General features: G+C 40.0%; 1 protein-coding gene across 4 annotated transcripts in view; it reads right to left on the reverse strand.

The window, feature by feature from the left end:
- Window positions 1–321: 321 nt before the first annotated feature.
- The window catches only part of fgd1 (FYVE, RhoGEF and PH domain containing 1), a 61,474-nt gene continuing 47,266 nt past the window's right edge, over window positions 322–14,529 (reverse strand). For all 4 annotated transcript variants that reach the window (XM_065270252.2, XM_065270251.2, XM_065270254.2 and 1 more), the window contains exons 7-17: window positions 9,565–9,703; window positions 9,287–9,345; window positions 8,877–9,023; window positions 6,758–6,850; window positions 6,588–6,667; window positions 6,374–6,404; window positions 6,190–6,291; window positions 5,869–5,997; window positions 5,624–5,782; window positions 4,403–4,549; window positions 322–4,206 (exon numbers count right to left, since the gene is read on the reverse strand). In XM_065270252.2, the coding sequence (XP_065126324.2) occupies window positions 3,937–4,206; window positions 4,403–4,549; window positions 5,624–5,782; window positions 5,869–5,997; window positions 6,190–6,291; window positions 6,374–6,404; window positions 6,588–6,667; window positions 6,758–6,850; window positions 8,877–9,023; window positions 9,287–9,345; window positions 9,565–9,703 (1,356 nt within the window). In that variant the 3' untranslated portion in view covers window positions 322–3,936. The remainder of the gene's footprint in view (window positions 4,207–4,402; window positions 4,550–5,623; window positions 5,783–5,868; window positions 5,998–6,189; window positions 6,292–6,373; window positions 6,405–6,587; window positions 6,668–6,757; window positions 6,851–8,876; window positions 9,024–9,286; window positions 9,346–9,564; window positions 9,704–14,529) is intronic.

Consider the following 14,529-nt stretch of genomic DNA (forward strand, 5'->3'; position numbering starts at 1 on the left):
AGCGGGCCAATAGCTATGCAAAGTGGGCGGGACATCACGGATATCAGCCAATAAGCGACCGATACCATAGTTGTTTACATCAAACGTGAGATCAGCCTTTGATATAACGTTGCAAAGTATTTCGTCATTCTTAAGGTAATAGTTTTAAGTAATAAATACTAAACTGATAATTAATACTGAGTGGCTCACTATACGTATATGAAAAATGTAATAAGAAATTAATCTACAATTTAATACATCTATATGCATCCATACTCATATTAATTCTTGTAAGTTTTTAAAATGTATGCAATATTTTATAAAAATTAAGCTGACACTCAATTGTTCTTTTATTATTTTATTTCATAAACATTTTCATGATCTTGCACAGATTTCATTGGGATATTAACATACAATGGTACCCAGTGGCCTGCCACTAATTTAATTAACAATAATAATTATAATAGTACTTGAAATAACAGTAAATACCCATTACGTGTAGAATAAACCAGGTTTCATGAGGAAAAACAATAGCATGTATATTTGTGCCATATAGTGTGATGGTTTAGCTAATAGGCTTTGCAAAATAAACACATCAAAGCTCGTAATGCAGTCAAGTTTTGGTCATTGAAGAGAGGCTTAATAAACAAAATTACACAGTCTTAGCTGTCCTTGAAAAGATCAGCTTGGGCTATCTGGCAATGTTTGATAAATTCCACTCCGCTGATTCTTTGCAGACGTACATCACAAATCACAGTCAGCAAAAAACAGATCAGAGGATTTTACTTCGGTATCTACTTCAGGTTTGGCATGATGTGATGATGTCAGTAAGGGGAGGGAATAGTAGATTATAACAGGGTGGAGGCAGGTAATCATTAACATCTACAAGCAAACCAAAGGTCTGTCCACACACTCAGAATAAGCACAACTCTCTCTCTCTAGCATGTACATATGAAGCCAGCTTGACAATAAATAGGTTTGAAAAGTTTGGTTTGTATCAAAGTACTCATGACAGATTATAATCTGATGCAAAAAAATGAACAAGATTATAATACTCAAGTTAAAAGCCCAAGTGTAAAAACATTATCAACGGGCTGTGCTATTCATGGAAACGTTCGGTATGTGAATTTGAACACAAATATACAATATATACAAACTAACATCCGTCTGCTTTGCACCAGACGAAATAGTTTCTCCCAAATGGACATTTCTTTCTAATTGTAAATGTTCGAATTCTGCCAAAATGCCATGTAAATAGTCCTTAAAACAGTACCATTACCAATCCACGTTAAATATCACACTACCTAGCCTGTTTATTCAGATACAACGATATGCAGGAAAATGAATTCCTGATCCCATCACGTCATTGTGTTTTTTATAAACACAAAGCTAATCCCTTGATTAAACAAACAAAATAGCACCTCTGTTTCTTCACTAAATGTGCATAAAAATGCACAATTGTTCATCTACCCAACTACAGTGAGATATTCTCATCTCTATGAATTTGAAGATTTTGTAGCATTTAGTAAATTGCAAGCATAAATGAACCTTTCATTCAATAAATGTAGTTGGTAAACTAGTATAAACAAATTGGACAATGCAAGATTAAAGAGGCTTAGTTTAAAGATCAAAATCGAATGCATTAATGTCCATTTATTGTGTTTAATCTGAAAGTAAACACAAATGCTTTAATCTCCCAAAAATGTTCATATGGTATATTTAGTTTGTATTTTATTGGGATGCACCGATACAAAATTTCTTGAGATTTGATTACTTACAAAGACATCTACAGATAGTTTCCTTTGTTTGATGCATTTTGATTGGCAGGATATAATCTGCCCTGATAATCGGCTATTAATCAGCGGAAATGCTTTTATCTGCCGATATCGATTACAGGCCGATACATCGGTGCATTCCTAGTATTTTGGTAATATTCATCTTTTGGTAGTTATAGTTGACACTTCATAATTTTACAAGCCTCACTACAATTACCTCAAAGAGTACAAAAAGACAATAAATACTTGTAGTAAAAAACTAAAACAAAATACAACTGTAACAATCACAGACAAAACAAAACACACATAAAAATCTGCTGTATACTTTGGCAAAAAGCAATTGTGAAAATAACCACAGGATGGCAACATACTCTATCATAAGGCAGGATAACAAGAAGAAAAAGCTGTAAGATGAGAATGTGTGTGTGTGTATGTAAAAAGTGAATGACAGGCAGGCTCAGCTGAGGATGTGGGAATGACTGGTACAAATCGTAAACATATGCAAGTTAACACACAGTCCTGTCCCAAAAGCTATCGACTGTACTAAACCATCAACAGTCAAAAATTCATCACAAGCTCTCCGGCACAATTCACAATTTCCTCATTTCCAAGGAAAAGACAGACAGGCTGGTGATGTGGAAATATACACCGACCGGTTCACTTTAGAATTAACAAAGAGCCAGATTAAAGCAATATCAAACACAAAATAGTTAACGCAGTTATGAATCAGATCAGTCATTAAGTGTTCACATTGGCAAATACATTTTAGAAACCGGATTCAAAGAAGAAAACGACCTTTTTCCAAAACACCACAACTTCTTGAATAATAAGCAGTACAAAAAGAGAGGACTTATCCTAAGCTTTTCTTTACCTGGAATTTACCACAATGCTCGCGAGTCCATTTAAAACTGCACCTAACAAACACTGAGCTCATTGACAAATATCTAACCCAAAAAAACTGGGCTCAGAGGAATAAGTTATATTTACAAATGAAATTGTCCTTTAACCCTTTGCACGATTCATACACAAATACAACACTGTTCAAAACATTTTATAGCCTCATCAAAACCTTGACCATGTCTTATTTATATATATATATATATATATATAATTATATATTCTATATTTATCAAAAACCATCTAGGTAAGGCAGGGATATCATTGAATTTACAATGATAAAAACTAGCCCAATTCATACATACCCTCACAACCTAAAATGTTTATATATTATCCGCAGTCTTATCAAATACTCGAAACACCACTTCATCCATAAAACCATTGTGCACACTTGGAGAACAGGATTGAATCTCTCTTTTAAATGTCGGGGAGAGCCCTGTTATTTCCTTAAATTTAGACATTTTTGCTACACATGTTTTCCTTCTCCAAATAAATTTTAAGCAGAAGTGACCACATCCGTCTTGAATTAATGTTCACAAGGGGGCAGAGTAACTTGTTATTTTTGTTCAAACTTGCTTCTGTTATTTTCCAGCGGTTCAGATTCTGATCACCACATACAAACTATAACCACGCAGGCTTGCATAGCTCAACAACACTTCATGGGGCCAAACCTTCAACAAATCACCGCTTACTGAACTATCCAGTTTTTCATAAGTAATGTGAAATCCAATATTTGATCCTCTTACCACCAAGCGGATTATTTCCATAACTATTGGCTGAATTTAACATTTGCTATGCTTAAAATGAACCAAATCAGTTTGTATTACATGTTGGTCTTTAAACTGCTTTTGATTAAGTATGATGGGGTATTAAACCATGTCTAAACCTTCTAAAAAGTACCTAAACCTTTCATAAAACCAGACCGAACATTCACTTCCACCTTTTTTGCCATACAGAGTAAGAAGAAACCACTTTACAGCACCTTACGATTCGGCAGAAATGATTGATTTAACATAGAAACTGCTAGTGGCGGATGCACATGATCACGTAAGTCGTCTTTAAAGTGTGCACGCTTTTGTCAGATTGTTCCAAACACTAATAATCACTCACACAAGATGAGCAATACACTGAGAAACGTACTGTAGATATTTCATGCAACTGACAATTAATACAGATGTGTGTTAGCGAGAAGGTATATGTGTGTTTTTTGTCTATTATATCCTGACGTTGTGGTCACATTTGTACAGTTTGCGTGTGCAAAACGATATCGTATTTTTCAGCCAAATCATGTGCTTTCTCCCGCGAACGCCGCCTCCTCCAGCTCTTCCTCGAGGGCCTCGGAAATCGGACCGTTTGACTGCAGCTCCTCGCCCCTACCGGCCCTCGACAAGACCTCCATCCAGCGTCGCTGTAGCTCCTCGCTGTCTGCGCTGAAGTAAACCGTCAAATGACTCTGACTGATTTTGAAGGCATAGCGACGTTCAAGGCGGTCACCTGACTCGGGTGGAGACACCTCGAAACCGATGAGGGGAATACTGCGCTGGGCTTTAACGTCCTGTTGACAAAAAAAGAGTTTAGTACTCAAACAAGTTGTTTTAGTGACGGGTGAGAGGCGGTCTGCGTCAGGATGATAAAAATGCAATGTGGTCACTTTGGATCACTTAAATGACGAATAAATCACATAAATAACATTCCCTTTGGTTACGTGCAATGTGATATGATAAAAGTGTGTATAGGTTTGTCCGTCGTACCTGCGGAGCACCATAGATATACAGCACCAGTGGTTCATTATCAGGAATGACGAACCAAGCCTTTTGCCATCCGCGACCGCTCCCTTTCTCCATGTGATGCAGGAAACTACACAGCACGCTGTTTTCGGCTGCTACAGATGCCTGTTTCTGTATGGCGAGAAAACAGATTCACCATCACATCTACAAGCATGTTAAAAGTGCACGTTGAAAGGAAATGCCCGAGTTATTTATAATTTATAGACAGTTTTTGTGGCTTACCATGTGGCTTGCCATAGACAATTACAACCCCTCAGTTTGTAAACAAAGAATGAAAGATGTGTTTACAGTAATGCACTGGGCTGGACGGTTATGTTTGCATTGTTGTTAAAGTGCTTACATGCACTGTTTGACCTAAATATAGGTAGGAAGAAATTTACTCTGAAATGCTTTAGGCAGATGGTTTTATTTGAAGCAACAGCATAGCTTAAAATTGTCCCTAAAAATGTGACTTTTGCAGGGTTCCCACACCTTAGTTAACTTCAAATTCAAGGACTTTCTAGGTCCAATACCCTCAAATTCAAGGACTAAATGTGGGGACACATTTCAAGTGAGAGCAAGATTACATCGTGTTACCTTTTAAGATACATTGTTACAGTTCCCTTTTGACGGAACTTGCGCTGCGTCACTGCGGTGACACTTTGGGGACACCTCCAAGTGCGTCTGAATGTGTATATCAAATTCAACCAATGATGAGGCTTAACGACAAAGACAGGGTGACGCGGGATCCAGGAAGTATATCGCTATCTGAAATATTGCCAAAGACGGCGTTACAGGGACGCAGGAAGTATGGCAAGGTAGACGCAACGTCTCATTCCCTTCTCAGGGAACAACAGTTACATACGTAACCCGAGATGTTTTCATTTGGTGTCAAACACAACTATGCAAAAAAGCATTTTGGTATGAATCAACATTGGCATACAGAAGATATAAGCATTTAAAGCGAACAGTTTAGCACACGTGCTTAAAAGGCTAGAATTTTTTATGATATTATCCTACACTACACAGGGAATAATACAGATTTTTTTCCAGAAAACTTCTTGCATAAAACAGATTCAAGCACTTTCAATGACCTGTATCTATGTATCTATATTTTCAAAAACTTCCCAGGGCCTTGAATTCCCCCCCCCCAGATTCACAAACTTTCAAGGATTTCAAGGACCCGTTGGGAACCCTGTGCTTTACCTCCAAAATGGAGCGACGTCTGTGCGCGCTGCTGCTTAAAGTGGCCGGAGACGGAGGGACACCCACGAGCGTGGTGTAGCAGTCTATACACACTCGATTGGCTCGGTTGTTGTCGTACAACAGACGGGCACGAAACTCCGAACACTTTCCACACACCACCTGAAACGGAAATATATTCATCAAATCAGCTGCAGAAGTGAAGCGTGTTTGATTGTCGTCAGTATCAGTGCAGTCGTGTGACGTACGTGTCCGCAGGCTTTGCAGTGATGTCGTCTTTTGGTGATGGAGTTGAACGGCTCCTGACACTTCATGCACAGCGTCACCTCTTTCTCCCGGATGGGAGTGGGCGCTCGCTTTCCAAGCTCCGTGCAGTTCTGACAAAGATCGGATCGAGCGGCATTAAAGATATTTGGAGAGCTAATGTATAAATTAATACTCCATAAAAGGAAAACACATTTTTAATCTTGACTCAAACTATAAAAATTCATGCATCAGAGTTTTCTAATACATTCCATTGTAATGCCTATAATAAATCTCATTAAAGCCCAGATGAGATAAAAACCAACCGGAGAGTGGGGCGGCGTGAAATCCTCCTCACGAAATGAGCAGTTGAGCATGCGGAAAGTCTCCAGCGTCTGCTCGTGTCTCTGTATAGTGGCTTGGATTGCCTGTGAGGAAGGAGAACATAGTGAGATGTGTTTGAGACACGTGAGAACATGTAACGTGACATGCAGGGAAAGAAAATCATACCTGAATCCAATCTCTCTTTTCTTCCTCCGTTCTGGCGAAAATGAAAACGACACGGATTTAGATGCCAAGAGCCACACATACTTTACTTAGTTTAACTTTACTTAGATATTTTCTCGCAATGCTCTAAAGCTTCGAAAACATAAACTACATTTCGGCAATAGCTCAGATTTCATTTTTATGCAGATGCAGCACATTCCCTTGTATTCAAACTCACCTCGCCTGCAGCTCCAGGGAACGCTGTTTTCCGGACACTAGAAACGTCCGGGGTACGTTCAGGCTGCTGGTCTCTTTCAGCTGTAAAAGCAATTTGAGTCAATCGGTAGTCTGATAAAAGCGGAATTACTTTAAATGTGATACTGAGAAAGAGATAAAAATATGACAGACCTCCATTCCGTCTACATCGATCCGCGCTCGGACGCCAAACTTCTGTCCTATCAGCCTCAGTTTGGGGACGCAGTACAGTAACCTGTCATTAAACTTCAGAGAGAAAACAATGTGAGATTAACAATTTCAATGATTTCAAAAGAAACAGCTGGATTGTCTTCATAAAGGCTGATTTATACTTCCGCGTCAGATCAATGCCATCAGTTTTCATTTATACTTCTGTGTTGTTGTTGTTAGCGTAAACGTGCAATTACACATGCAGATCGCTAGTAGGCAGTGTCGACGGGCATGTTACTGGTATATCGCTCTTAAGCTGCGTTTACACCAACCGCGTTTGACGGAATTGTCAGAATCACGTCTACCGCGCTTGAACAGTTTGAATGCATTTGTGCGTCTAGAGCAAAGTAGACGCGCAGAAAAAGCAAGCATTTGACGTGGTCAGAGGCAAAATCCGCTTCTTGTGGGAGGGGCAAGTGCTATGCGGTTGTCTGTTTGCAGGATGGCTGATGTTGATTGTGCATTTATCGAGAGAGTTACCGGTTTGTATTTGGTAACCTTACTATAGGGGGAAAATAAACAGCGCGGGTCGATAAACGTCACGTGACTCAAAAGTGAAGTGTGTATTACAACTTACCAGGTTGCCCAGTGTCCTCACTGACACTCTTCCAAGCGAGGTCCTTTTTATTCCTGTCTCTATAGAAATAAGAACTTGTGTCGTATAGCTCCGGGTGACTGCTTACGGACAATATCGAGCGTTCCTTCAGGTTGAATGAGTGACATGGGACAGGGCTGCCGCTACAGCAGCAAGCAGGCTCCTGATTGGTTAACGCGGCACGAAATTCCGGCAAAGTTCAAATTCCCAACAAATGCAAAATGCACAAAAAGCACCATTCGCAAGTACCATGACAGGCGCTCAATTGCGCAAACTAGACGCGCGAATGAGCCGGAATCGCATCCTCCAGACGCGTGTCAACGCATCTTCACATTGACTTAACATTGAAATCACTCCCACTTGACGCCTCTACCGCGGCTGGTGCAAACACAGCATTAAACTTCGTCCATTTTTGTTTTTACAATCAGAAATGCGTACAAGTAACCTGAGGGAGGGGTTCTAACAGACCAATCACAGCGCTTGTAGTCAGTGTATATTTGCTGTGCTACTTTTTTTGAGACGTGTGCATAAGGCTACGGAGTGCTACGCATGACGCATGGCATAGCTTTGCGTAAAGCCCAACGTATACTATTGCAACAATTGTACTGCGTAGCCTACGCATAGACACAAACCTTATGCTAGAACCCTTACCGTCAGGTGTTGCATTTGCGACAGTAAAAACAATGATGCGTACAGGCTACAGCGTAGGTCCTACGTAAAACTATAAATCACGCTTAAGTCTGACGCACTTGTATAAATGACACTTTATGATGCTAGCCCATACAAAACTATCTACCATTAGGCTAAAATGATGTTGGTGGTTGCCAGCATAGATATGTATAAAGGCTAGATGTGTTACGGCGGAGTCTCTAACGTCATCACCTGGCGGCCATCTTACCACAGGCAGCTCGCTCACTCGTAGTATTGAGTTTAATGGTGCATGTACTTTTAAATGACCATAACTTACTCAATTTCCTACCAATTTTCAAACAGTTTGGTTTCTTACAAACGTTATTACCGTGACTATAATTCTGGATGCTTTAACATGTTTCATGAACATTTTTTTTTAAGTATAAGTATGCAGTGTCATAGGTACATCTTTGATGTTTATAACAAACCAAACAGTTTGAAAATCTGTAAAAAATAAAGCAAGTTTTGGTCATTTAAAAGTATCTGCACCATTAAAACTCAATGCTCCGAGTGAGCGAGCTGCCTGTGGTAAGACGGCCGCCAAATGCAAACGTTCCACTCAATTGGCCAGCAGCACGGGTGAGATATCTAGCCTTCATACATATCTATGGTTGCCAGGTTGTTGCTCAGTGGTATCCAAGGTGCTTTCCGAGTGTCTTGTAAAAGTTTTTCTGGATTGTTATATGTAGGGCCCACCTTCAATCACCTTTAGTTATATTTTGGTCCCTACATTAATTTATAATGACCACTTATGTAACACTTGGCATCCTCACTTACCAAAATAAGGTATCTGTCCTGTGATGTCCCATTCTTGGCTGATAACTTTAGGATGTGTCCCTCTTTAATGAGCTCATTAGTTGGGTTAACAATGTCCTCTTCTCCACCGAGCAACTCGTAGACCTTCAATAGCTTTCTCATGCGTTCCTGTGCAATGAAATGTACAGTAAAACACACATTTACATTTGACATTTTCAAATTCCAGTTTCTCCTACGTACAGTGTCTCAAAATGTAAAATGTAATCATACGGGCAATTAACAGCTTCAGATGAGAGACTTTCTATCAGACTGCTCATTAAAAAGGCCACCATGTTTAATTACAAAGCAATGTGTTGGATTTCACCCCGCAGGGTGTGTGATGTCGGTCTGGGTCGAGCGTGGTGACGCTGAGCGTCTTGTACCCTACTCACCATCTTCCTGATGGCAGCGTTCGAATGCTCCGCCGCTGTGGCGATCAGCTCCAGAGATTCTGGGGAGGACATAACAAAGTGAATTTATCCAAGTCTTGATGTTCACAAGCTTTAATTTTCCACTGCCTTTTATCTCGGCCCGTTAGCCTTAAAGGAGAGCTTTTACAGATATATCTCCAGACTCATGCATGAATAGTTGAAATGAAAAGGGAAAGTGGGCCGCTGAGGTCGGCGAGGACGATAAGAGTGATTTTAGCGTTCCGGTGCGCTGAACTTACTCTGAGCGTCTTTGAAGTCGTCCGCGTCCTCTGGTAGACGATGCAGATAGTCTTTGAGCAGAAGCTCGTACCGAGGGATTCTCTGCACCGGCTCCAACATGTGGTGCTGTAGGGTGAGATTCCCACACATCTCCTCTTTCTGCAACACACACCCAAAATCAGAACATGAGGAAATATATCCAGCAAAAGTGATTTTTATGATTCACTTTTTTACTGTAAATAACATTCTGTGAAAATGCTATCATGATTTCCTAAATATTGCCAGAGAAAGATCATGTCAAAGATTGAAATCAAACTTTGATGCTTAAAATCTCATCATAAGATTATGAGATTTATCCTGGATTTCACAGACAGGGTCACAATGCCTTTTTGGTTGCCGGGTTGTTACAATATGGTAAGGTCAAAGTATTTGTTTTTGCTTTCAGACTCTAAATACGTTTGGGTTTGTTTCAACCCATGGTTGGGTCAAAAATGTAATATGTAATATAATATCTTTTAGGTTAACTCCACACCTGGATTTGTTCATATTTTACCCAACCATGGTTTACAAGTTTAATGCTGTCTCTTAATCCATTCACAAGCTCTTGCGGTTGTGAATCAGAATATCGTGTATGTAACTTCGTGCACGGGTAAAGACCCTAGATTATTTCACATTGGGACACTGTTCACTTATCTTCCTGTGACGTGACTGCAAGCGAGTTGTGATAATTCACAGCTGTCATGTAGCATTCACACCAGCCGCGGAAGAAGCGGGAAGCGGGAGTGATTTACATGTTAAGTCAATGCAAAGACGCGAATAGGCATCCTGCGGCGCGGTAAGTGCGAATGGCGTGACGCATATGGCGCGGATAGCACGTTCCGCGCGAACTGAGCGTTGTTGCGTGATCCCACGAGCTGAAAAATCTAAAAAATTTTATTTACGCCGCATTGACCAATCAGGAGCTTGCTCTAGTAGTGACAAGATTACAGGAAGCAAGTGGACGCAGAAGAAGCCCCTCCCATGACGCGAATTTCTGTGTGAATGTCTCGAATGACTAGAATTTCAAGCGTGGCTTTCACGCGCAAATGAAGTGAGTAAACCCAAATGTCCAAGCGTCCAAATACACGCTTTTTTGCCGTCTCTTCCGCGTCTGGCAAAACCAACATCTCTCTGATTTAATTTTTTAAAAACTTGTTAAAGTATATTATGAGACACACTTTCATTATTCTCTTACATATACGTGCATAAATTATGAGGAATATTACATTTAAATATTAAGCAGATTGTGGTCCCTTCCTGTCTAGCAATGTTTGTCTTTATAAAAGTTCTGTCACATTTCACAAAGTTTATTGAGTTGGCTCGCACGAGTTTCGGTTGAAGAGCTTCAGAAAAGGTCACGTGATATCCGGTAAGGGAACGTAGGGACCATCATTGCTCACTGGTTTTTGCGTTGAATTGTGGGAATTTTTAGGGAACGAACTTTCCAGTGCACTGGAAGGATTTGGGAATGAGACATCCCTTAAAATGGCCGACTCCATGATCAGTGCCCTGACTACTAAACAAGGGAGCTCAATGAGACACAGCATAAATTTCACCTCAGGTGCCTCTTATGCCTTTATGATTCTCATTATTATAAGTTTTGATATTATACTTCATTTATTTATAATTCATAATAATATAATTCACTTACAGTAGAAAAATATATCAAAATAAATACCAATACAGTAGTTTACATATATTGCATTATGGACACTAAGTGCATTGAGAATGACATCACATTTGTGACCCTGGACCACAAACCAAGGGTCATAAGGGTCATTTTTTGGAAAATAAAATTTATACATCATCTGACAGCTTAATAAATTGATGTACGGTTTGTTAGGATAGGACAATAGTTGGCTGAGATACAACTATTTGAAAATCTTGAAACTAAGGGTGCAAAAAACTAAATATTTAAAGTTGTCCAAATAAAGTCCTTAGCAACACATATTACTAATGATAAATAGATTTTTGATATATTTATGGTAGAAAATGTACAAAATATCTTCATAGAACAGAAAATTTATAATTTTGACCCATCCAATGTATTATTGGCTATCTACAAATATACCCGTGCAACTTATGACTGGTTTTGTGGTCCACATTTAATTTACATTTACGCATTTTGCAGATGCTTTTATCCAAAGTGACTTACAGTGCATTACAAGGTATACATCAGTATTTGTTTTCCCTGGGGAACAAGCCCATGACTTTTGTGCTGTTAACCCAATTATCTACCACTGAGCTATACAGGAGTATCACGTCTTAAAGGGATAGTTCACCCCAAAATAAAAATGATGTCATCATTTCCTCACCCTCAGGTTGTTACAGACATGTATAAATTTCTTTGTTCTGAACACAAAGGAAGATATTTGTATTCAAGCAGAAAACAGGAGCACCATTGACTTCATTTGTACAAAAAACAAATACTGTGGAAGTCAATTGTGCATTTTTTCAAACCTAACTCAAAATTTCTTCCTTTGTGTTCAACAGAACAAATAAATTCATGGAGCTCTTTAACAACATGAGGGCGAGTAAACGATGATAGAATTTTCATTTTTGGGTGAACTATCCCTTTAAAAGATGGAAGCACACTGACTCAAGATCATTTGTGTGTTGCGTGACCTTCACATGTTAAAATCCACGCCATGCCAGATCTCCTTACATTGCTCCTGTGATCTCAGACATCGGGCCTCTCACGTTCTTAATATTCTGCACACAGTGGCAACCAGAGATGTTTGAAGTTCAGCACCAGGCCTGGCTGGGGTGCGATTAACATTCACCATAACATACAACACCCTCCAAACATTTCTGTACCTCCGGCGATTCACGCTTTCATCTGACGCAATCAATCACCGTGAGATCTCATTATTTTCTGTGTCTCGGAGTATAAAGGTGAATGTGACAAGAGCGCTGCAGCAGAACGCACCTGCTGGATGATGTTATTGTATGACTAACGCGCACCTCTGTTGATTCACTCGATGGGTGTGAACGATTCAATGTTGCACGCAATTAACACTCATTATAACCAGTGAGGGCGTTAGAAAAAGTGTTTTTCATCTTAACACATTCCTGCTGAAAGTGTGATTCTTAACACTATTCACTTCCACTTGGTTTTAACAGCACATGATTTGAATTTTTAAGTGATCAATTGTATTTTAATGTAAGTTAAGTCAAAGTCCCTTTAGGGAAGTCATGCATCTTTGCAGCGCCACCCAGCAGTTATTTCAGTCATGCGAGACTAAAGTCCTTTACGTCCTACTTGGGGAAATGGGGAAAGACAGATATCTCCAAAATAAACAAAAAATCCCAATTATTCTGACCAACAATTAAACCTGACAACTACTGTACCATAACTGTGGTTTCTCAAGCTCAAATTGCACTAAAACATGTTTACTTGAGATAGTTTCAGCTACTACGCATGCACACAAGTTGGCAAGCACCTCATGCGACAAAGATCCCCTCCCCCTGAGAATCATAGTCTCATGATTGGTTCTTTTAGCTTTAAGGCGGGACTTACATAGGCCATATTGAGCGTTGCAGTGTCGCCTATTAATAGGCTGTGTCTGAAAAAGTCCCTCATTGACTACCACAATAGTTTGCTTATGTAGTCCACTTGAATGAGTGAATGAAAACCAAGGGGCAACCATCGGGTCTCTCTTATAAAGTCAACACGGAAGTGACTTAAACTGGAATTCATCGACGGGCCGCTGGTCAAGCTAGGCGGGCGTGGACCTCAGCTCCACCCACGTCTTACCTCTTTGTCCATTTTCAGTTATCCGCGAGTGACGTGGTGCCAAGATGGCGATGACTTTGGGCTTCAAAAATGATTTTCACAAACCTAAGAATGACATCACGGAAACTACGTCCGTCCATATTTTTTACAGTCTATGATAAAAACGAGTGATTGAACTCGGACAATAAGCGGCGGAAGCGCTGAGGATGCCATCTTGTGTCGAAATGTTCATTTGGCACACGTCTCACAGGGCGGAGGTAGCGGCTAGCCACTTAGTGTACATTAGTTGTGCGCTCATCATTGCGTTGTATTATGGGATTAACCCTTTCTCTGCCATTGACGTCAATTAAGGGGCTGGACACACCAAACGTTTTAAACGCGGCTGAAAACGCCTTGAGGACGCCGAATGTCAGCTGTTTTTCAGCCGAGCGCTTTGGTTGCTCTGATACTTCAGCTGTGAGCCGGTTGGTTGCTGTTGTTTTTGCACATTGTGATTGGATGGCCGTGTGAGAACTGACAGAGACGAGCGGAGCTTTTCACTCAAAGTTGAATCTCTTTCAACTCTCGACGCTCAGCGCCGGTTTTCAGCGCAAAAAAAAAACCGCTAGCTGCCGGCTTATTTGAAAAACACAGAGTTTCCATTGGAATCAATTGAAAACATGCACCGGCCGCGGGCGTAAAACCTTTGGTGTGCACGCCCGCTAACTCTTTCCCCACCATTTACGAGTTATCTAGTCAATCCGCAATACCACTTTATCCACCTCCACAACGTATAAAACGCGGAAGTATCGCCCTAGGGCAAACAGCTGTATGTCCGTCTAAGTTCTGAATCTCATCTCTTTCAAAAGTCCTTTACAAAAATGGAATTATCTCAGCCTTTTGCTCAAAATTTTGTGTTTTTGAAGAAACCTACACATATTTGAGAGGTGATACAAAGAGAACTGATGAAGGTAGGATGAAACGGGTCTGTTCTTCATTTGATAAGTTGTATGTTTATATATTTAACAAAGAACATTTCCTGGGAAGCATTAAACTTTTGTGAAAATCATGAACAATGCTGGCGGGAAAAAATAAAGACACAACATTTTCCTGCAAATGACGCTTTCCTGACGTGTTTTTACGGTAATCGGTAATTCCGCTATTATCCACTAGACGTCGCTCTTATCCAATTTATAAAAAACTGAAGCAAAAACTAATTTAATTAATTTTA

Source organism: Paramisgurnus dabryanus, chromosome 11, assembly GCF_030506205.2.
Source record: "Paramisgurnus dabryanus chromosome 11, PD_genome_1.1, whole genome shotgun sequence".
Classification (NCBI taxonomy): Eukaryota; Metazoa; Chordata; class Actinopteri; order Cypriniformes; family Cobitidae; genus Paramisgurnus; species Paramisgurnus dabryanus.